Raw genomic sequence first — 24,478 nt, 5'->3', positions numbered from 1 at the left:
TGTCCAAATTCCCACTCTTCTATAATGAGCAATTACTGTTCAACGTTATAAGGTGTTTTTTTTTATATTAAGATGCAACATGGAATGAAATGGCATGGTACTTTATTGGTACAAATTGCAACCATTTTGTTAAACCTTGATGTTCCTGTAAATAAAGACAGAAAATAAAAGCTCAACTTTCTTCTCAACATTTTAATGTATCACACAATATTTGCCATAGGGCTACATGAGGTATAAAATATCATACACAGACATTTGGTCAATTTTTTAATCTCCTTTTCTCTATAAGATGCCCTTTTAGCAGCTGCCCCTGGAGCACATCAGACCCAGATCTGGCCTGGATGTGAGCCGGGACTGGGCCTCATCTGAGCCGGATCTCTGCCAGAGGGAGCAGCTACCTGGGCGGGGCATGCTGTGAGAAGGAAGACTGATTTAATAATGCAACACCTTACACTACACTAGACTACACTGTCCCCCCAAATCTGAATTCATCTTTGTGGAGATTAATCACTTCAGTGTGAAAGGCATTTTTTGTTGGGTGGCACGAACAGACATGTGATCATTGCCCTTGCATGGGAGAAAGTGCTTTCTATCTCATCATAAAAGCGCCTGATTTGTAATTATAAGCAGACATCTGGGTTTGTCATGAATAATGAATAAAGCAGCTTGGTTATCCATAGAGTCTGAGAGTAGACTGAGGAAACTCAAACCCAGTGTGCAAAACAAAGATAAATCAAACTACACTACTTTTCCTGGGACCATCATCTCATGCAAATCCCATGGGTTAACAGCTACATGTGTGCCACCTTCTCTGAGGAAGGGGAGAAGTGGGAATGAAATGCCTGAATGTAATAGCTCCTAAGTGGTGTTGCTCTGTCTGCGATGCCAGAACCGTCTTGTCAACTTGGGATGCTTGGTCCTGAGGTGAAGCTCAGAAGCGGTAGCCGTAGGGGTCAGCGAAGCGGAAGGCCTTGGCCTCGTTCACCGTGCAGAGGATGTCCTGCATGCGGCGGGCGCGCCGCTCTTCCAACATCAGCCTGCGGGAGCGCTCTCGAGCGGCCTGCTGCTCAGCTCTCTTCTCCGCCCGCTTGCGTTTCAGCCACCTGAAAAAAAACACCACACACAAACACACATGTGACGTCACGAATAGAGTCAAACATTACACACATCTACACAAGACTGTGCAAGTACACAACGAATCACAGCATAGCTTCTCTCTGCCATTGGTGTGAAATACACCTCATTATTACTATCATATAAACCCATGTCTACTTCTCATGTCATGTTTTACTCTGACCACTCATAAAGTAATAAAGGGTGGTGCAACTCTGCATCATAGAAAAGAAAAGCACAGATTGTGGGGTTTTCAGCCTCTTGGGAAAACGTATTTCTTCAGGCCAAAGGGAGCAGCTTTCGCAATTTGTCCATACATTTCAAATGGTTGTTAGTATTTTTTAGTACAAGTTTTTTACTGAGAAAATAAATCATTTGACATACAGAACAAAACACCTGTAGGACTCGTGAGAGTTTGAGAGTGAGTAGTGGGGTGATGTCACAGAAGTAGGTCATTAACACACCCTGCCTTTATTGGCCAATGCTAATAATTAATGGCTAGAAGTACTTGAAACCCCCCAGTGATTCTTTATCTGGACTCAGCGCTGTGTTTGCGGACTGCCCTCACTGCCCTTGGCCGTGGCGCTGCACTCACTGTTTGAAGGCCTTCTCACACTGCTCTCGGTCATGCCGCTGCACTCACTGTTTGAAGGCCTTCTCACACTGCTCTCGGTCATGCCGCTGCACTCACTGTTTGAAGGCCTTCTCACACTGCTCGCGGTCATGCCGCTGCACTCACTGTTTGAAGGCCTTCTCACACTGCTCGCGGTCATGCCGCTGCACTCACTGTTTGAAGGCCTTCTCACACTGCTCGCGGTCATGCCGCTGCACTCACTGTTTGAAGGCCTTCTCACACTGCTCGCGGTCATGCCGCTGCACTCACTGTTTGAAGGCCTTCTCACACTGCTCGCGGTCATGCCGCTGCACTCACTGTTTGAAGGCCTTCTCACACTGCTCGCGGTCATGGAGGTAGTAGCGGCTCTCTAGCTCCATCTTCTTCATCTCCTCCAGCTGACGCTCCTGGGCCTGCTGCTCGTGCTTGCGCTGCAGCCACTGCTTGAAGGCCTCCTGTGGGTCGCACTGGTCCCTCTGAGGGCATAACAGACAAAAAGTTAGCTACTCACCTTTTTAATCAACTCAATTATAACATTGGATTACCATAGCTTTACTGGGATTAAAACAATTTCCGCTAACTATGTTTAAAAGCCCCTGTACATAGGCGCCAACGTGAGTGTGGCGCACTCCACTTTCGACATTCGATTACATTACATTCCATTGTTTCCAATACAACCCCGTTGTGGGAGAAAACTGTTTTATTCTTTTATCCATCATGTATCATGTTTTTATTTTTACAATTTGTCACTAGAGGGGCCATGATACATTGTATTAAGGGCTTAAATGCAAACATTTGTATCTTACCCCTGCATTGACCTTAGGTTTAGAGAAGTCGCATCACACGACTGTCTCAGACCATTGTATGATCTAAGGTCTAGAGAGGTTGTCTCGCATGAATGCCTCAGACTGGTTCTTGTTGTTTTGTACCTATTCCACATATTAAGCTGTTGCGGTTAAATGTCAACCTTATAATCAGAAGTGACCGAAGGCATGCAGCCAAATATTGAGATGTTTGAGGTTTGAGGTGAGATATTGAGATTTCAGAAGCATGTTTATGTCTCTGTATAAATATGGGCCCCATACCTCTTTGTCAGACTCGCTGAGGAGTACTGACCCTACGAGTAGTAAATAAAGACCACCTTGATCTGGAAACCTTCTGTTGTCTGTTTAAATAATCAATAGACATTTTATTTTTGTTATCTATCACCCGCACACCACCACCACCGCTGAATCCTTTCGCCACCGCTGTGTAGATTACAATTCAGTCCTATTTTTGCCAGCGCTGCACAATAAAATCCATAGTTTATCAAATACTTGTCAGCTGAAGGCTTTGGAGCTGGTGTCCATGGGCAATTGACAGAAAGTGTCGGTGCACTTCTATGTGCAGAAGTGCGAGTAAACTAGAAACACACAACAATGCTCTGTAGGATATTTTGGATTAAAAAATAGCTCACAATAAATAAGATACACCATAAAACAATGCTCCCACTTGGCAAAAAAACCCATTAGGGTGGAAATGGTCAACTCAACATCCTCACACCCTCCACAGGATCTAATTTCCCTCTTCATAACTTCTTTAAGACAAACTTAATTACTTATAATTCAACCAGAGCTTCTATTAAATAATTCTCTCTTCAAGCGTCACAACACAAACTTAAGCTAAACCTTTTCAACCTTTAAAAATCTTTTAATTAGTTTAATCAGTCCAATCAGTTTAATCAGTCTCTCCAGAGTTTTCTGAGTTAGAAAACTTCTTTCCAGTTTCCTTGAAACTATATGATAAGCTTCCTTACATCTACTTGCATGTGAGGCACAATCAGTGCTGTGTAGAGAACATTGGCATGAGATTTCACAAGCTCATGAGCCATCATGACTGTCTTGCGCCCTCCAGTGGACATACCGTGAAATTCATTTTCTCCATTTCCTGTGCTCTCTGGAGCCTGCGGTCCTCCTGCAGCTGTTCCCTCTTCCTCATGAGCCACGCCTGGAAGGCCAGCTCGTTCTCCTGCTTCTTCTGCTCCTCTTCCTCACGCTTGCGTTGCTCCTCCTGAGCCAGTGAATGCAGCATGGAAAAGACAGAGAGAGATAGAGAGATAGAGAAAGAGAGAGAGACGCACACCAGCTGTCCTAACATCTTTAGCATCTGCCACTTTACCTACAAGTAAGGAGATGTCTCTTGTCCTGGGAAAATAGTAATTAACTATTACATGTTTACATTACAAATTTACATGTAATACAATGAAATACGATAAATACACTACTGAATTGACACACTATTGATATATATTACTATCATTATTATTTGCAATCTGGAGTCATATTTAACATCCTATAAAATGATGAAATGATATGGCGTCACACCTCTTTGGCCAGCTTCTTCCTCTTCTGCTCCCACTATTGAATTGATACACTATTGATATACTGTCATTGTTATTCGCAATCTGAAGTCATATTTTACATCCCCCTATAAAATAATAAAATGATATGGCGTCACACCTCTTTGGCCAGCTTCTCCCTCTTCTGCTGCAGTCTGAGCAGGTGTTCTTTCTGCTGTGGCGTGAGGGTAAAGGTGGCATGGATGGGGGCGCTGCTGGCCGACTGCACCCGGCGCTTGGTGCCCTCTTTGCTGACCCGTCGCACCATGTGGCTGGCTGAGTTGGGCCGATGCCTAGGCTTAGGCGGCGGTTTAGGGGTGTGTAGGTGCTCGACTCCGAGCGAGAGCGAGAAGCCTGCGTTGGGCCTGGGGGAGGAGGTGGGGCTTTTAGCGTTAGAGACGGACGCCGAGTTGGTTTTCCGAGGGGAGATTTGGACGGGGAGGTTATTATTATCGCCGATGTTACTGACACTGGGGAGGTGCAGAGGAGGCAGCAGGCCCAGGCTCTCCACTTCCTTCAGGCTGACCAGGTCAAACTTGCCGTCCTTCTCCACCAACACCCGGCCCTCTCTGCCCGCCACCTCCTCCTGCCCGCCGCCACTCCTGTGTGGGCCCGAGGCCTCGTCCTGGGGGGAGATCTTCAGCTGGAGCATCCGCCCGGACACCTCCCCCTCCAGGTCCCTATCTGCAGTCGTGGCGGCGGCGGCGGCGGCCTCTTCCCGCTCTGCCCCTGGGCCCTGAGACTGAGACGGGCCCTCGGAGCCGTAATCCGTGGCCGGCACCACCAGGTCCACCAGCGTGTCCTTGAACTGAAGGCGTCGCCGGCGGGTCAGGTCTGGCGCCTCCTGGTCCTGCAGCTCCCGGTTGGCCTGCTGGATCTTCTCCAGGATGTACTTCTTCTCCTCGTCAAAGTCAGCTTCCGGGACAAGAGGAGGAGGGGGGGGTAGCCCGCAGGCCTCTTCAGTGTCCTGTTCAGGGAGCCCGTCCAAAGGCTCCAGAGGGGTGGGCCACCTCTCCTCGTCTTCCTGTGGGTCATTCACTGTCTTGTCAACAGTCAACATCCCCCTGTTGTGTTTCTTTTTCAGTGCCTCCTCTTCCTCCTCAAGTTCCTTGTCTATTTCAGCTTCGATGTCCTCATATTCCCCCTCCTGTGTTAGCACGGAAGGGGGGGAAACAAACACATAGTGATAAATTGATTTATTGTAACTTTACTGTGAAAGAGCAATGGTGGTTTGATATTGGTATCAGTGTTGGTTTGGCATCAACATGATAGAGCAAGAGAGACAGATTAGGGATGGATGCCTCTTGATATTTGATGCCACAAAGATGAAGGCCTTAGGACTGAACACCACCCTGTGTCACTCGATATTTGACTTCCTCACCAACCGTTCACAAGTGGTTAGAGTGGGGGGTCTGACATCTGACTCATTAACCATCAGCACTGGTGCTCCCCAAGGCTGTGTTTTGAGTCCACTGCTGAACAACATCTACACACGTGACTGCAAAGCCAACAGTAGTCATACCTCCATCATCAAGTTTGCAGATGACACAGTGATTTAGGGCCTGATTAGTAACAACAATGAACAGCTCTACTTGGATCAGGTTGATGAGGTGGCACAGTGGTGTCAATCTAACAGCTTGACACTGAATATCAATAAAACCAAGGAAATGGTAGTGGATTACAGAAGGAAGCAGCAGAACTACAGTTACCCCCCACTAATGATGATTAGCGGGCAACCTGTAGAGAGAATCACAAGTTTTAAATACCTTGGTGTCCACATTACTGAAGACTTAACATGGACTGTTAACACTCAAAATGTTCTGAAGAAGTCCAGACAACGACTCTACTTCCTTCGTCAGCTAAGGAAATTCAAAGTTTCTACATCCATCATGAAGGCCTTCTACACTTCAGCGGTTGAGAGTGTTCTAACTGGTAGCATCATCACCTGGTATGGGAACTCCACAGTTAGAGATTGTAGTACTCTGCAGAGAGTAGTGCGCTCAGCTGAACGTACTATAAGAACCCAACTCCCTGCTCTACAAGATATCTATTCCAGAAGAGTACTCCTAAGAGCCCAAAAGATTCTGAAGGACTTTTCTCATCCTAACAATGGATTATTCCTACCGCTGAAATCAAGAAGACGCCTATGTAGTCACAAAGCCAGAACTGAGAGACTCAGGAGAAGTTTTTATCCCCAGGCCATCCGAACTCTGAACTCACACTATACTGACTTTGCACACATTCACTCCTCAGCACTCTCAAACATTTCCCAACTCTAAATTCACACTATACTGAATTTGCACTCATTCACTCCTCAGCACTCATGACCCCCCCCCCCCCCCACACACACACACACACACACCTACATGACTTAACAGACATCTGGCCTCTTTGGAGCACTGTTAGTCTGTTAAAATTGTGACATGACTAAGCATTTTTACATCCCTCTCCCTATGCTACAGACCTTTTATTTATTTTCTTATTTCATCACACGTCAAAACACACACACACACACACACACATCTGACTTTCTCCAACTTTTGCACATCTCCATAGAACTTTTTATTTATTATCTATCATCTATCTACCCATGTCCTTGATTGCCTAGCCTTTCTGCCACCCCCCCCCCCCCCCCACCCCCATCTCCATCCCCAACACACACACACACACACAAAACACACACACTTACATCATCACTGTCATCACCTCACATACATACAGCACACTGCTTGCTACAGTAAGTCTCCTCTACATTGCTGCACACTGCCCCCCCCCCCCCCCCCCCCCCCTACATACACAGCACATTGTCTTCAGGATCTTCTCCAACACACATCCTCTACATACTTACAGCACACTGCCCCCACCTACCCACACACACACTACACACACACACACACACACAGTCACTGCTCCACTCCCCTCCCGCCCACACACACATCTTCACTGTCATCACTCACATACATCATACATACAGTACTCTGCTTGCAATAGTAAGTCCCTTCATCATACTTGCAGTACACTGCCCCCCCCCCCCCCCCTCCCTACACAGCACATTATTTCATCAGGAAGCTTCTTCAACACACATCCCCAACATACTTACAGCACACTGCCCCCCCCCCCCATACACAGCACATTGTCTCATGAGGAAGCTTCTCCAACACACATATTGCACACTGCCCTCTCCCCACATACACAGCACACTATCCCATCTCCCCTGTCATCCCCCCAACACACACACCAAGACCCCTGGCAGTTGGGTTAGCCCCTTGAGCCGTGGATCTGCCCAAGGTTTCTTCCTTGGTAAGGGAGTTTTTCCTTGCCCACTGTTGCTCTTGGGTGCTCCTCGTTGGTGCCCCCAAGGTGCCTCCTCGTTGGTCCCCCCCCCCCCCCCCCCCCAATCCCAATCCTCCCCCACCTTTCTTATGCAGCCCTTGCCACTTAATCTACTAAACCCCTCTTCTACTGCACTTTTTACTACTACTGCCCCCCCCCCCCATAAATGCACAAATAGGCTGACACCAGACATAATTTCACTGCATTTCTTACTTCCAGTAACTATATGCATGTGACAATAAACTTCCTTGTATCCTTGTATCCTTGTATATGCACAGACTGGCATAGTGAAAGTGGCACGATCTGTGTCAGTGGGATCAATTTCGCAGACTGACTGACACACACCTTATTGGGTAACTCAACACTGCTCATTAACAGAACCCAGCTGAACCCCCCCCCCCCCCCCTCCCCTTCACTCTTTCTCTCTCTCTCCCTCTGAGATATCACAAACCTGGTCCTCACTCTTGCCATCCTCGCTGATCAACCAGTCCAAGTCCTTTTCAAAGTCGTCTTCATATTCATCATGGCCCTTATTGTTCATTTTTTGGCCCTCGCCCTCTGCCATACAAAATAATATGCATGAGTGTAGGCTTCACATTCATATCACAGACAATAAACAGCATTTCACTGAAAGGCACTTATTCATGTAGCAAAGTACTGCTAGACTGGCCTAAACTCCACAGGCTCCAGTACATTGTGGTTTCTGTCATTTTATCGGCATGCAGTCGCCACCTTGTGGTCAAAAGAGGCACCCATGCTTGTATTGCATTCCCAAATGAGAAAATCCTTGGTTGACAGTTCATGATTTTTTTGTTTGTTGTTGTTTTTGTTGTTGTTGTTGTTTTTTGTTGTTGTTGTTTTTTGTTGTTGTTAAAGGATATTTACTATGTTGGTAAATTGTGTATAAAATACAGCAAATGTGAAGATAAAAGTTGATATTTAGTGATTCCCCAACTTTGGGGAAAATGTAGGCTAAACACAAATTTAACAGACTAACAGTGCTCCAAAGAGGCCAGATGTCTGTTAGCTTATCACAAATAAACCTCGAAAAGAATTGCTCTCACCAGATGTGGATGCAGAGTATGGATTTGCATATAAATGACAGGCTTGATCTCTACAATGACAAGCTTGATCTCTACTTGACTGGTTTGCGAAAAATCTTAGACATAATAGACTTTATGCGACGATTGGTCTTCCTCAGTATTCAGTGACTAGAATAACTTGCACCCTACCACAGCATGTTACCTTAGCCTATGTAAACCTTTAAGTAGGCCATTGCTTACTCTGCTAATTGTAACTCTATTCATCTTTCTAGGAAACAATTCGTCTCACCAACAGGTATGCATGTATGTCTTCTTTCCTGATGGATGCCCAGTTTCTTTCTTGCGATGTTAAAAATAACTGTGCCGGTGTTTTTCACGACAATATGACCACTGATCGCACCTGTTCATTCTACACCAAGGTAATCCCTTGTGATCACCTCGCCGACAGGCCGCTATAAACGGGTTGTCATAGAGACGTACAACACGCATTTTCGTGGATGTTTGCGCAGGCGCGAGAGTAGCTTTGCCAGAAAACAAGATACAAAAATCTACACTTATCTTAACTGGGGTCACCTGTCAATTTTTTGATTTAGGAGTGTTGTGCGACATAAATAAGAGCAATAAACATGTGTGCGAATATTCATGTGAGTGAGGGTGGGTGCGTGTATGTTGACTAGGGGTGGAGTTCAGATACACCGTGTGTTTATCTCCTTGCGCGCACACATGTAGATTCTAGACTTTCCAGTTTATCAAACTAAATCTAACTGCTCATGTGTTCAATTTAACACGATACTAGTGTACACTTGTATTGCCAATCTAGACGCATAGTAAGTATTCTGTATACAATATTTAACATTTCACATTTTTATTTACTAATAACAATACCAAAGATTGTTAACAATATTTGCCAATACTACAGTTCAAGACTGACCGTAGTGTGAAATACATAAAAAACAATACCCCCATCTTTGATTGGTTGAAGTCATGCCACATCGCAGGGAATATTGGTTTGTGTAGTGTTTAAAATAATACTGAAGCTGAGAGGCGGGGTAATGAAAACACAATCTCCCACAATTCTTGGCCACTGCGTGTAAAGGTCTCTTAGAGGCCATACAGGAAGTACAAGACGCAAGACAAGGCGACGTGCCTTTTCTCACATCGTTCAATAACAGTCCTTTTCGGGCGTTTCTTTTAGAGGTTGTGCTTTACACTTTGAGGTTCAGTTGCAGGCTGACTAACTAGCCTGAAAATGTCTGTTACTTTAACCAGACTGCAGACGGCTACGAAGTCAACAGCAAGGGTCTTCACTCCTCTTTGCAAAGGCACCATTCACCATCAAGGAGTTGATCTACATTCGTCTTTGCGTCGACCATATTCCAGTTTTCGCAAGCTTACTTCGCTACCTTTCACGAAATGGTTTCCCAGGAGTGTGTCAACCAGGCTAATGTCGTACGGAATAAATGTCACATCTGGTGGTTATCGAAAAGGAGTCTTCCTTGTGACAGGTGCCGCAACTGTGGCAGGGTTAGCGGTTGGTGTGTGTCACTTTCAGAGGGCAGAGATGGCATCAAGGATTGTACTGCCAGAAAAAGATGAAGGAGATATTTTAGAAAGGTGTAAGTCGTTTATGTGTTCCCCTATCACGGACGTCCACGTTTTACAGGAGAGAAAAGATGAGATGAGCACCAGAATGGAAATGCTCATCTTGGAAACACAGGCAGCGTTCTGCAAAGCCCTGGAGCAAGTGGATGGCGGTTCTTTTAAAGTGGATAGATGGCAGCGTAAAGAAGGCAAGTATGAACGCAATTCCTACTGATGACTGATGATCTATTGAGGCTAAGGTTTTTCAGGGAGGGGTCATGTCGGTTTATTAACAAGCCATTGCAGTAGAGGTTACGGTCCAAAGATCTGTTGTTGAAGATATTGTTGATATAACACATTCACAGTGACATAATAACAGCGGTAAATAAAAGTACTTGTAAAAAACGTGTGCCTGTGTCTTTTCAATGTTGTGTCCTAAGCATGATCTTGAAAAATGCTTCTTTTGTATGTTTGTCAGGTGGCGGTGGCATCAGCTGTGTCCTACAGGACAGCAAGGTGTTTGAGAAGGCCGGTGTGAATGTATCTGTGGTGTACGGAAACCTCCCTGAGGAGGCTGCCAAACAGATGCGAAGCCGGGGGAAAGTGCTGAAGGCAAAAGATGGTGAGTCTTATCTGGCGAAGGTGAAGAGGGAGGGCGCTTGTCCCCATCAGGGCTGTGGACCAACTGTCACTCTGTTATCATGTTGTCACAGGGAAGCTGCCGTTTTGTGCCATGGGTGTGAGCTCTGTCATTCACCCAAAGAACCCCCACATTCCCACAGTGCACTTCAACTATAGATACTTTGAGATTGAGGAGGCAGACGGTGAGTATTGGGTATTCCATTTGATGCCTTCACTTGAAGATGAGGATGCCTTTGTGATTCTCTTCACACTCTTTTGTCTGTGTTAACAGGGACAAAACAATGGTGGTTTGGTGGAGGGACTGATTTGACCCCCATGTACCTTAACCAGGAGGATGCCGTTCACTTCCACAGCACTCTCAAGGAGGCCTGTGACAAGCACCACCCTCAGTATTACTCTGACTTCAAAAAGTGGTACGGAGTTACGAGTTACAATCATCCTGACTCAAAAAATGTATGTCAGTGGAAGAAAACCAGGCTGTCAGATCTTAAGCCTGTGGAGTTATGGAAATAATGAGCTATTAATTCTTAGGCCTGTTAGGTAGTGGTATGAATTAACTTAACCTGTTAATACCATTGATCATTTTTTACTGGTACATGAAACTAAGAAAATCATGATGACTTACCCCAGGATTCGAGTCAAGAACTCAAGCTCTAGTGCAGGAAACAAAGAAGGAAAACATCAGAGATTATAGTCTTGGTTTTAGCCATATTGTGTATATTTGTGTGTACACAAATACCAGCGAACAGGCTTGCGCATACATGGGTTCTAAAATAATTAAAGTATTAGATACACAAGAAAAATAATCCTAAATATGTTTTAAAAGAGTAAACATTCATACATCTAAGAAGGAAGAACATCTTTGCAATCCACAACAAAGGGAGAAAAATGGCATTTATAATGCATTTAAGGCATCTGGCCACTAGCTGGCTTTACAGAAACAGTGAAAATATACACACACAGTCATTCATAAACAGTGTGACTCATGCTGTGGAAGGTCAACAGACTGATCTGGTTTCATTTATAAATATTTGCAAAAGTACAGTACGCTAACATAAATTATTCATTCATATAAGCTGCAGTGCCAGTGCCATTTTTGGTTATGTTTTGTTTTGTACCTCAAAGATAATATAGGGTCATACCACGTCAATTCAACCAGGGCCCACGCACTTAGGTTTAAAAAAAATAACCAGGTGTACCTATGTTACCCAGGAGACACACTGTAAAATTACTTTTATATAATATCAATACTTTCCAAGATACAGCCAGTTTTACGGGGGGAGGGGGTGTCGATTTTGTTCGGTCTCTTTTCTTTGTCAAAGTTCACAAGCCCATTAGCGCAAGAACTAAACCACGTAAGTGGTAGGTATGTGGAGTTGCGTGGGCCCTGGTTGAGTTGACGTGGAATTACCCTATATAGAATATCCTTGATCTTGGCTTGAAGCCATCACCAAGTGCTGGCCGTATTGCTGTTCTCCCTCGTGCTCCAGGTGCGACCGCTACTTTTTCATCAACCATCGGAATGAGCGGCGAGGGATCGGGGGGATCTTCTTTGATGACCTGGATTCTCCGAACCAGGAGGAGGTGTTTGCGTTTGTGAAGAGCTGTGCCCGGTCTGTGGTGCCATGCTACTTGCCCATTGTACGCAAACACGTAAATGACTCCTTCAGTCCAGAGGAGAAGGCCTGGCAACAACTCAGACGGGGCAGGTACGTCGGCAACATAGCCATCAGCATGGACAGGGCTGCCGTTCAAAAATGAAGGCCGTTGTGGTTGACATACTTATGTCAGTGCAGCTTTTTTTGGGGGGTAGCCGTGGCCTACTGGTTAGGGCTTCGGACTTGTAACCGGAGGGTTGCCGGTTCGAACCCCCGATCAGTAGGAACGGCTGAAGTGCCCTTGAGCAAGCACCTAACCCCTTGAGGCAGCTCACTGCGTTGGGATTAGTGTGCTTCACCTCACTGTGTGTTCACTGTGTGCTGAGTGTGTTTCACTAATTCACAGATTGGGATAAATGCAGAGACCAAATTTCCCTCACTGGATCAAAAGAGTATATATACTTACTTATACTTTATTCCCTTACAAGTTATCCCAAAGTCCCAAATATGCATATCTCGTGTTTGCCGTAGGTATGTGGAGTTCAACCTGGTGTATGACAGAGGGACAAAGTTTGGACTGGCCACTCCTGGCTCCAGAATCGAGAGTATTCTCATGTCTTTACCTCTTACTGCCAGGTACAGTATTAGTTTAGATAACTTGCATTATTCCACCGAGGAAGCAGTTACCTAGTACATGTATATGCTGCCAACTGCTAATGTGCTATTCAAAGCAGTGCCAAGTAAACATTACAGATATTCTGTTATTTCTTAATTTTTTGCACCCACCCACCCCCCCCCCAAAGGGGGGAAAACCCTTGTTTTTTAACAGCGTGTGTATCGTGAAATCGTGATACTTTCATCCACCAGTACTACTCTACTCTGTCCTAATTGCTGTCAGGTGGGAGTACATGCATGAGCCTGTCAAAGGCACCAAGGAGGCCGAACTGATGGAGGTCCTTCGCCAGCCCAAGGACTGGATCTGAAACCCTGTAACCCCAAGGGCTTCTTCATATCGGAGGGAGGGAGGGAGAGAGAGAGAGAGGGAGAGAGAGAGAGGGAGAGAGAGAGAGATTCACTTCCTCCTGTACTTGATTTTCACTTCTCCTCAGTGACCCTTGCATGACCCACCACACTCAAGTCACGTCCGCAAAGAGGAAGAGTGCTTAGCTGGAACAGGCTGCACTGATTTTCACTCTCTTTGCCTCAGCTGTTGACTCACTGCAAACTTGTTGCTGCCTGAGGATGAACTTGGAGCTTTGCCCTCAATTGCTGTGAGGGTGGCTTCCTTTCCAAAGCTTCCCAAGTCTTGTGCCTCTAGCATACACCCTGCTTTGCCAACTTCTTTCTGTGCCCTTGTGTGATTGGTGTGTGATTGTGTGTTTACATACATGTTCGCTGCTTCAAATATACGTAGCTATGCTGTGGCTTCCTGCTACCGATTGTGCTGTTTAATTTTATGGGGTAATGATTTATATATGAAGGACTTTGTGTTTCAATTTTGTTGATTCAAAGAGTTATTTGGGAATCGTACGATTGGGGAAGACACAAAGGACTGGATCTTATTGTCTCTGGGTTTGTGCAAATTGTAACTGTTGTTTGCTCAGCAGAAATGCTGGAAAAAGGTTAACTTTTTCAAGGTTAACATTTTTTACAATTATGTCACTGAAAAAAAAATACTTTTCATAAAGCTTGGATATTTTATTTCATTGTGGTGTTGGTTTCTTCCAAACAAAAGTTTCCTTGGAAGGAGGTAGGTGAAAACAAATACACTCACACATTCTTGAGTCAACACCTCATTATACTGTGTGTTAGTCTTTAGATTAGGTTCTCAGTCACTACATACCAGGGAGAGTTTAACACAATCAAAAGTTGTTAGAAGTCCTGACAAACCACAAATTTAGATAGGACACAGCCTCAATAGATTCAAAGGATTCATGGTAAATTAAGTAATTCACCCAAGTAATTTACTTACTAATTTACTAAATGTGGTCAGCTGCTATGATGCAAGTCTTGTTTCGAGTAAAAAAAATTAAAAAAAATCATTGTAGGCAAAATATAAAAAAAACCAGAGCACAAAAGACACAGTGCGTCACTTTGAAAAACTTTTATTACAAACACAACTCAAGCTTGTTTCATCTCCAAAAAGAATGTCAAACACTTTTATACACAAATTTATATTATTGCTCAAATAAGGCATAGCAAAACAATTGGTATATAGGGTTGTCACTATACACCCAAAATGGCTAGTCCACCTGATGAGCAGGTTAGTCACACCATAACAGCTCAAGCTAAAACTGTAAAATGGCAGCGCTCATAGGAGCCACCTCTGTAACAGATGTGAGCCATATCTGGGCCAGACTTGGCCACTATCACAACCTGTTCCAAACATCCACTCATTCACTACATAGTGCACTTCACCACTATATATATTCACTATGTAGTGAATGAGTGAACATTCTGAACGCAGGCAGAGAGAGTACTTCTCCGTGACTCTGCAGTCCATAGCTATGGCCTTATGGTCAGAGAGTATGGCTATGTTTCATTTCAATGTGCACAAGTAGGGAGATCGTGTTTCACTACACCGCTGTCCATCTTTTAGAACATATACTTGTGTTGTGCATACCTAACAAATCACAGTGTGATTCCAAGTATGTCAGTAAAGCCTTGCATGGAATCCTTGCGTTCCAATATGTATGTATGTGCATAGTTTTAAATGACGGCTCCTATTAGCAGTTTTAGACTGTTGATAGTTGAAAACGAGAGATTATTACTTCCTGAACCTGACTTGACTTCCCACTATCACAAGAAAATCTATTTTAACTTTAGAACAGTTTTTCAGATGAGCAGGTGTTGATTTGGCATACTTAGAGTTGTTCACTGAGTTAGTGTTTGTTATTGTGTTATTGCATATATCTGAGATTATATCTGATTCTGGACAACAAGGTAGGTGATGTCGTTCATGAGGTTTTCAGCTGAACTCAAGAAGACTTGGACACTCAGCCAGAATGGACAGTATGTCCAATATGAGGAGCCCTGCAAGCTCTTTTAAAAGTGCTTTTTCACACGCTAACTACCCACAACATAAGTTTAAATCATGTACAATATGATTACATGTTCAAACACACACACACTCATTTGTTCCTTAATAACAGTTCATCTAAACAACCTTCAAAATTGGAAGGTCTTTTTCCTGAACCCTCCTGTCACTGCAACTATGACTACTCCAATAGCCTGACAACTATCGTGTCATCTCACAGTAATAGGTCTTGGCTGCTCAGTCCTCCTAGATGAGACCTCGTGATGAACAATGACCAAGTTGAGAGTTCAAATATTGCCACTCATTGTGCCACCCAAGCATTTAACAAAAGAAAAAGTTCATCTTGGCAAACAACAACTATAGGAGGACTGGCACACCAAACATTTTGACACGTCATGGACAGATTTTTAGTACAATCGATTGTAACAGGAAAAGATTTCTACGAATCAAGGTTATATCCCAATAGACACCAATGGATAGTAATTCGATAGAGGGAACAACAAGGTTACAAGAAAGGCAACTCCGAAAATGTCTGAAATATACGGGTTACACAACAATGAGGAAGCAATACTGTTCAAATACAAGGACCCGTCTCCAGTGTAATGCAGGCATATTACCCAGCCCCTCTGGCATGGGAACAAGATGGTCCCTGTATGGAAATCTTGGTAATAACTCATATAATACTTCTCAGTAAATATTTAGATATTAACTCTGAGCATCTACTGTACACGCTGATCCTTTACTATCCACATCAAAACCTATTCTGAATGTAAAGGACCGTGCAGCCATAATCAGAACTGCACCACTGCATCGTAAGAGCTCTCACTTAGGGCTTCTACACACAGTTGCGTTCCGTCAACACATGCCAGTGGGTGTTCCCAACGGTAGCTATGCAAATGACTTAAGGTATAACCGTAATTTGATTAGCTGGTGCCGTCTGTTGTTCGCTTGTTCGTAATTTGATTGGCTGGTGCCGTCCGTCGGTGCAGCAACAGCTGAACTTCCCAACGCGAGCGACAGGAGCAACGCAACGCAACCGACCCACAATTCAGTTCGGTAACGGATGACGTAAGCCCATGTAAAGTGAACGGGATGCGTCTCCAGCACTGCAACGCACGCAACTGTGTGTGGGAGCCGTTAGAGCTCTCGCTTGCTTCAAAGAGCTCTTGAAGACAATCAGTGCAAAGCAGGATAAATTCCAGTCTCTTCCTAGATTTATTCCAATCTATTTCTAGATTTAGTTGCACAAATCCCTCCACCTACTCACACAAACTATTTGTTTAGTTTCTCTTAGTTTTAGAAAAGATGGATGGTAAATGTACAATCAAACATTTATTTTTGTTTGACCACCAAGCTGTCTGAAGTCAAGGTGATCAATTCCTATTATGCTTTTCAAAGCACACATGCATGCACACAAGCAAGTAGGTAAGTAAACACACACACACACACACACATGGGTAAAAAGTGACTTCTAAATCAGTGTCTTCACTGATATTGTTGGTTAGGTTCATCGGCACTAGCAAGGCACACTCCAGGCGTGCAGTGCCATCTGGTTTTGTTAGTGCTTCAGAGATTAGTGTAATTACTCACTCAACCACCCACAGACTGCTGATTTCAAATCTCAGGAATGGTCAAATCAGTCAGACATAAGAACAAAGTCCATTACTGCACTTCCCTGACTGAATCTCCTCTGTTACGCTGGACTGCAACGATCACACATAATGATGGTGTCAATTTGTAGCACGCTTGGAGAAAACCCTTGGTTGAAATTATGGGTGGCATTATGGCAACAAAATCAGGTCCCGACAAATCTATCAATGCAGCAGCCAGACTTTGCATTTATAGCCTACCCCTCAATCTCACAGCAGCACCACGGCACCATCTTGTTTGTTGGACACTTGTAGTTTGAGCTCCGCCTTCTTGGGATGCATCGTTAATTTCCATTTAAATTTTACACTCAGCAAACCATGTAATGATTCCTGCCCCCACATTTGAGCCAACAGCTCCCCACTGGCTGTCTCCAGGCGTGGAAGCGTTTGACAAGAGTGGTTAAGTGTATGAGGGAAATGGATGGATGGAGTTCTAATGAAGTTCTAATGAATGGAGTTCTAATGAAGAGGGGGGTGGGGGTGGGGGTGGGGGAGGGGGGGTGGTGGTGGTGGCTGGTGGTTGGTGAAGGAAGCTCTGGTTATGACAGACGCTGTGATGGTGATGTTGCTGCTCCTACTTCCCCTGTCCAATGATCACGCTGGACGAGCTGTTGTTCACGATGTCATCATACTGCGGCGGCGGCTCTGTCTCGATGTGCACGTCGGCTTGGCCCACCGCCTCGTCGTAGGAGGGCGGCGGATCCCCGGCGGTTGTGCGTCCGGACCCGGCCTGGTAGCTGCGTGCGCTCATCTCGGAGCGCGGGCTCATGTCCGAGTGGAACTCCGGCCCCCACTGGTCCATGGACACCACAGAGAGCGTGGGCTCGCGGTGCGAGCGTCCAGCGGACGGACTCCGCTGCGAGCGCTTGCGCGAGTGGCAGCGCCACACGGTGATGGTCACGGCCATGATGAGCAGCAGCACCAGCAGCAGCGGCAGGATGAGGTACAGCGACTGGGCGCTGCCCACCATCGACTCCAGCCCCTTGTTGGGGTTGTTCTCGCGCACATACTCCTCCCAGAACCGCCTCTGTTGACCCGGCAAAACAACAGGGCAACACCCATGAGCACTCAACACATGTCACAGATGCGCAATACCATGTTTATACAAAAAAAAGATCAAATGTACTGATACAAATGCGCTTGATATCGCTGACCCAAGTGATATCGCAAACAATGCCCACTGCCGTCAGCCCCAGACACTGTGGTTTTAGCCATTTCCGGCAACTAGCTCTTGTTTTCTCTATGGAGAATTCACAGGGAGTGAGTTGCACTTCCTCTTGATAACAAGCCATTTCTGGTGCCAGGAAATTCCTCAAGCCAGACAGCACATTCCCTCCCGCTGTTTTTGCACAGCTCTGAATGGACATGTCCACTACGCTTCTGTGCCGCTAAGTCTTACTCACCGTTTTCTCGTCGTTCTCAAAGGCCTCGCGTGCCTCCTCATAGCTGCACACCTCCTCTCGGCACTCCCTCTGAATGTTCCCCTGCTTCACCTCCTCCAGGAGGTAGTTGGCCCGCCGCAACCTCCTCAGCACGGAGTGAGCCGTGCTCTGTTGCAGGAACACTAAGGGTGTAAAAAAAAAAAAAACAGAGGGGGACTGTGACAAAGAGCAGCCCACCAAACCAGCATTCCTGCTAAAAACAACAAAAGCCCCATTCAAACGGGGGGGACTTCACTGTCTCAGCACCACCATCCAAGGCAAAGAGACAGACCGCTCCTGTGTTTGACTACACTGAGGGAAGACGGGAGGTTCAAGGACAAGCTCAGTATTGTGATTCTAATCACTCCAGGAATTTCCGATTAGACACAGATTGAACTGAGGAATGGACATACATACACACACATTAAAAAATATGTTACAAATATATACAGGACAGGATTTCATGAAAGTTTCCTGCTATACCTGACGCCTGTAGACAGAGTCAATTGGATGTGATAAGCACAGACTCAGTGACATATATATATATAAGATTATAGCCTAAAATAAGTGGTTAACAAATGGTAACGTTTTCTTGTGTTGGGCTACGAAATAAAACAGCTTAAAAACATACGTACCTGTTCCCATGATTCCTGCTGGAAATGGACAGACTAAAAAAAGAAAACAAGAGGGACAGCTCAGAGTTACGCTATTTCAGGTCATGGCACCAGTGGGCTACATGGTTTGACTGCCACACGACCGAAATAACGCGGGCTAGGCTTCAGATAACACACAATAGACTCTTAGTCGAATGGTTTGTCCGAATTCATCGATGGAGAATTTCTCAACCCAGTGTTCTAAATTTCACATTTACGCAAACGTTTACGATAAACGTTTTCCTGTGGGTTGGGTTGGGCTGGGTTGTTTGGTTCACTGTGGCTAGGCTCGTGCCAAGACTGAAACGACTGAAAACAGACAGTCCAGGCACAGTCCATTTGCTACGGTCTTCCACTAAGGCAAACAATACCGAACCTACCTGTTGCCGTTGACCAAAATAAAACAACAAAACAAAACATTGTACTATGAAACACCTAGCTATCAAGCTAGCATCCTAGCAATTCCACTACGGTTTACTGATGGATGTCACAATGATTCGGGCTGCTCGCTGTTAATAACAGTTAGCTGGTATAGAGCTATTGCTATGAAGGCACCGCCGCACTATGGCATTTTTAACTGATGGTATTTTACATTCATGTTGCTTTCAGTAACGCAGAGGGAGGATTAAGTGATTTGAAATAATTCACCAAAATCAAAGAAAGATGCTAAATATATTATGACAACTTTGCTTACCTGCGTCGTCTACGAGTGTGTCCAGTTTTGTTCACCCAGTCAGAAGATGGCTGTGCGCACGCGCAATGAAGGATTACCCCAGCCCCTGGCCACCGTTCCAACGCGGATGATCAAAAGTCAAGAGTGCTGTTGTTGTTACATTGTTAACTACATTCTTTCCTCAATTCGACACAAGTTATCCTATAATCTTTGGCATTTATTAGCTGTGCTGTGTGGTTTGAACGTATCCCTTTTTATGATTAGTCTGAGATTCTTAATTTTTATGTGCCTATTTCGGGTGGTCTATTTGACATCGTGTTAGCACAGTAAACGGAAAGTGAATAGTAATGTTCGCTAGCTAGCTAGCAGCTAAGAACTTTGGTTAAACTTATATATTGTTGCAAACAAACCTGAAAGAACATACGTTCAGCAACTTTGTGGTAGTCTACTAGTTCTAGCAAAAAATATGTTAGGTTAGTTTATCAACCATCCCTGAGTCTAGAGCCTCTGAGAACAGGTGGTTGTGCACCAGAGCTTTGAGGAGACAGTGACAGATCACGAACAAAGCTATTTTTGTCTTTATTTGTTTCGTTGGAAAATACCATTTCAATGTCGGAATGTTAGGGAGACATGTGGCTTGTAGAAAATGGGTTCAAGACTTACATCGCTGAATGTAGGGCTAAGGGATTGGTCATATTCTGAGAAAATCTCCCATAGGAATACATAGACACGGGACCTCCCGCTAGACTCCTAAATGGGCGTGACAGCTTCAAACCCCACGTCACAACGTGCCAGAATTTACCCTCTTATGAATCGTTTCGCTTTATCAACCTCTCTGATCTAGCTCTACCTGAACTACACATCCTGTTAAAGTGTTTCCTGTGTGTCAAAATAAAAGTCCCAGCCATATCTCATGCATTCCGCATTATATCTCTAGAACGGCTTCACGTACATGCTTCAAATTTGGTACGAGTGTTTTTATGGACTCAAAGGTGAAGTGAGTTGATGTTGGAGGTTGAAGGTCAAATGTCAAGGTCAAAAACACCTTGAGTGTGATATCTCAAGAATGCCATGTCACACAAGATTTGGTTACTCCAAAAGCACCTTTGCAGGTATCACAATTACCCTACCAACCAGCTAGCAGCAAGCTCAACAGCCCCACCAACACCCTAACCAGCAGATTTATGTCAGTTGGTGTAACCAGTATTTTGTCTAAAATACTAATATTGTACAAAAAAATAATATTGATAATGATTTAATACTCTACTACACTGTAATAATAGCTGTTTAAACCATTTTTACTGAAATGGTCAAAGAATAGACATAAAACAAGATGTTTTCAGCGTATGGACTTGCTCAGTACAATGAAAACCCCATATCATTTAAATTTAGAAATAAATATAATAAAACATATTCTTATAGGATATTACTAAATAAACTACTAATTTCATGAGAGCAATTGCATGACCTCTAGGAGGTGTGAAATATTAGATATTTGTAATTTTTTGTGGTTACACCATTTGACAATTTAACAGGCTGTCAGTTCTATCTTTTGTAGTATAAACGTCATATTGAATAATATGAATACAACAGAAATACAAAGTATACACTTTAACAAACCACAGGCATGTTTTGTTTTAAAGTTTTTAACATATTTTTGAATTTGTCATCTTACCAACCCTTATCTGTCATTGACCCTTTTACCAATTGCTCTAGTTTGTATGGCTTCATTTGACACACTGCAGCACATAGGCCAGCGGATTAAACCTACTGTATATCAGATATTAAAGATAGGCTACCTCTATCTCTAATTATAACAAATTGGTAATTCCGCATGATTTAATTTGCCACAATTGCAGTTAGACATTGTCTCCATCTTGTGTTCACACTACACACCAGTATGAGAGGCATATCCAATGTTTAAGTCTTCAGAGCTGTGATAAGGCAGAACTAAGAGCTGTTGAACTAGTGGGTAGTGATATTATTCACTCAGATGGATGAGATGCACTTAACCTCCGGTAAGATTAAGATAATTTCTGGAGATGAATGGATATCTAACGGTGTACGGTAGACCTCTGTGTGTCATCTGCATTTCAAATTCTGCGCTGTGTCTGTGTGGGAGGCAGGTTTCCTCCCGGGATGTGCACTGATTAGAATCGGTAATTATTGGTGATGCAGCTAAAGAACTTTGCCACAAGGCACATTTGACCTAGTGCTGCTGAAACACACACTTTGTTCACATCAAAGCACCAACTAGTCATTCACTTTCTCTCTCTCTCTCTCTCTCTTTCTCTCTCCCTTCCTGTCTCTCTCTCCATCTGTCTGTTTCTCTCTTCATTTCTGTCTCTCATTCTTCCTTAGATACACACTCACACATACACATACACAAAATACAAGCACAATCCATAATTACTAAAAACACAGCTGCTAACACATAGCCTACACTCAAAGACAAACACGCACATCCCCTTTGGACACACACATTCAAACACACACACACACCCTCTCTAACAAATAAATAAGCAGAATATACTCCCACATGAACGCTTTCTTCTTCTTTAATTGTTGACCCAATTATTCTGAGAAAATCAGCACAGTTGTTAGCTTTGCTCTTTTGTTGAAATGTGTGCAAAAAAAGCAAACAGAAAAAAAAAAAACAATGCCCTCTGGCGCTGGGATCAGTGGCGAGTCGACTGCTCCAGACAGTCTGTTAGATTTCAGATGCATTCTTAATCTTGCCCAAGGCTAGGCTGCTTAGTCTGTTTTTGCCATCATTGCATTTCTGCCCAGGCTTAAGAGGTCAGATAACATTTCAAATTTGTATAGTTACAAAGTAATAATAAATTCCAAATATCTGTGTTTTTTAATTCATTTAATTAATTAATTAAATTAATTCATTTGTTATCCTAACAACATTGCAATATGAGTAGATGCAGTCCTTTTTGTATTTGGAAATGTATGGGCATAGTACAAAATTGCACACTAATATAATTTTGATATAACTTTGATCTGATTATTTGTTTTCCAAGCCTGTGCTCCACAATTTAGATATTTTGAATCAAAGCCTATTAAAAAAAAAAAAAACACTGCAAGAGTGCAAGAGGGCCCATTGAGAGAGAAGAGAGAGAACACAACAATGAAATATAATTAAAAAGCGCCAACCCAATAAAAAATAATTAAAAAATAAAGAATAACATAATGAGCAACTCAGCCAGCTCATATTTCAAATCATAAGTGAAGAAGTCTATTAATGTTTTGGATTGATGGGGGACCCAGCGGCTCAAGGGACACTCAGGGAACCCAGTGCAGCTGCTTAATGGTCTTTTCATAACACACTGTTACACTAAGCATGCTACTCAAGTATAGCTTTTAACTGAACTCCAAGTTTGAAGTGATTTATTTTCAAATGCAATAACTCTGTGGGCTGAACTACAATGATCAGGCACACACACACACACACACACACAGTCCTCTACCCCATCAAGTTCAACGAGACCATCAGCTTGAGAATATACCACGAGTTCAACTGGGGCTACGGCCTCGACTGGGGTGCACACACACATACACACACACACACACACACACCACAGAGTATCATGTTATCTGACATTAAAGAATTTAGTCAGTTTTGCATTCATTCTCATTTAGAGCCTCCTATGAAAATACTCACATTTCTGTGTGAATGGTTATTTTCATGAAAATATGTAACATGTATTTTCCCACACAATACTGCAAGGGTATATCATCAGCTAGTCAGCAATTATATCAACTTGTGTCACTAGCAGAGGTGGACGAAGTACACACACAGAGTAATTAATTTACTTAAGTGAAAGTATAGATACACCGTGTGAAATATTACTCCAATACAAGTGAAAGTTGTCAGACTTTTACTTAAGTTCAAGTAAAGAAGTATTTGCTTTTAAAAATACTTAAGTATTCAAAAGTACAAGTATTTTTCCTTTTTAATGTATTGTAATGTTTATTTGGTCATTAATAGGGTATACATCCTTTGGTTAGTCATAGGACTTGAAGAGACCTTTAGTGCCTTATATCCAACAAAAACATTTGACCTATTTTCATTGCAACTGTTCAAATGGATGCAATAATATAATTGAAATCATTATTCATTCTCTGTTCTCTCTATTCATTCTCACCTCCTAACACAAAACCATATAACTCAATTATATGAGTAGCTTATTTATCGTTTAATGATGTATGCTTAAGATAGCTATGTGGTGAATGTCAGGTGATTGTCTAATTTTATTCCATCTCAATGATCATGGAAGATAGCCTGGTTACTGTAACACCAGACCATCTGATGATGACTGACTCTTAAATCTCAATTGCTAACAGGTTCGTTTGGGTTCTCCCAGGCTATGGAGGATGTTCTGATGAAGGATCTGCTGTCACCATCATTACCACAGCCAAGTTCAATTTGAAGTATTGAAAAAAAAAAAGAACTTCAAGATGGTCTATCCATCGGATTATTGCATTTGAAGTACTTCATACTCATATTTCAAATGTAGTGGAGTAAAAGTCACAAGTTTAAAAAAATATTAATACTCAAGTCAAGTACATATACTCAAAAATCATACATAAGTACAGTAATGAAGTGTACTTGTACACCCCTGGTGTCTGGCAAATGGCAAAAGCCTTGGTTATCTTTAAGAAGAAAAGATGGGCAGGACATGACTAGAGAGAGAGAGAGAGAGAGAGCAGACGGAGGCGAGGTGTTGTACCTCTAA

The 24,478-nt window shown here is 43.5% G+C and overlaps 3 protein-coding genes across 7 annotated transcripts; 1 reads left to right on the top strand and 2 right to left on the bottom strand.

The window, feature by feature from the left end:
- Positions 1-85: 85 nt before the first annotated feature.
- ccdc181 (coiled-coil domain containing 181) lies at positions 86-9,140 on the bottom strand. Of its 4 annotated transcripts, XM_042056798.1 has the most exons (7): positions 8,769-9,140; positions 7,888-7,994; positions 4,225-5,250; positions 4,090-4,122; positions 3,629-3,775; positions 2,045-2,202; positions 86-1,103 (listed from the first exon to the last, which is right to left on the bottom strand). In XM_042056798.1, the coding sequence occupies exons 2-7, from the start codon at positions 7,975-7,977 to the stop codon at positions 932-934; spliced, it is 1,626 nt and encodes a 541-aa protein (XP_041912732.1). In that variant the 5' UTR covers positions 7,978-7,994; positions 8,769-9,140; the 3' UTR covers positions 86-931. The 4 variants fall into 4 exon arrangements, with proteins under 4 accessions (XP_041912732.1, XP_041912733.1, XP_041912734.1 ...); XM_042056799.1 differs by lacking the exon at positions 4,090-4,122 and having other exon boundaries at positions 3,629-3,790; XM_042056800.1 differs by lacking the exon at positions 4,090-4,122 and having other exon boundaries at positions 3,629-3,781.
- A 436-nt stretch (positions 9,141-9,576) lies between these two features.
- On the top strand, positions 9,577-24,449 carry cpox (coproporphyrinogen oxidase). Of its 2 annotated transcripts, none has more exons than XM_042056805.1 (8): positions 9,577-10,269; positions 10,539-10,682; positions 10,774-10,884; positions 10,974-11,115; positions 12,193-12,411; positions 12,832-12,936; positions 13,199-13,283; positions 24,428-24,449. In XM_042056805.1, the coding sequence occupies exons 1-7, from the start codon at positions 9,729-9,731 to the stop codon at positions 13,281-13,283; spliced, it is 1,347 nt and encodes a 448-aa protein (XP_041912739.1). In that variant the 5' UTR covers positions 9,577-9,728; the 3' UTR covers positions 24,428-24,449. The 2 variants fall into 2 exon arrangements, with proteins under 2 accessions (XP_041912739.1, XP_041912738.1); XM_042056804.1 differs by lacking the exon at positions 24,428-24,449 and adding an exon at positions 13,347-14,001.
- Positions 17,260-19,868, bottom strand: prrg1 (proline rich Gla (G-carboxyglutamic acid) 1). Its single transcript, XM_042056815.1, has 4 exons — positions 19,755-19,868; positions 19,043-19,075; positions 18,390-18,550; positions 17,260-18,013 (listed from the first exon to the last, which is right to left on the bottom strand). The coding sequence occupies exons 2-4, from the start codon at positions 19,050-19,052 to the stop codon at positions 17,561-17,563; spliced, it is 624 nt and encodes a 207-aa protein (XP_041912749.1). The 5' UTR covers positions 19,053-19,075; positions 19,755-19,868; the 3' UTR covers positions 17,260-17,560.
- Positions 24,450-24,478: the final 29 nt, after the last annotated feature.

Source organism: Alosa sapidissima, chromosome 12 (assembly GCF_018492685.1).
Source record: "Alosa sapidissima isolate fAloSap1 chromosome 12, fAloSap1.pri, whole genome shotgun sequence".
NCBI classification, from domain to species: Eukaryota; Metazoa; Chordata; class Actinopteri; order Clupeiformes; family Clupeidae; genus Alosa; species Alosa sapidissima.
The sequence above is the reverse complement of the archived record's forward strand: the minus strand, read 5'-3'. Positions and strand labels throughout refer to the sequence as shown.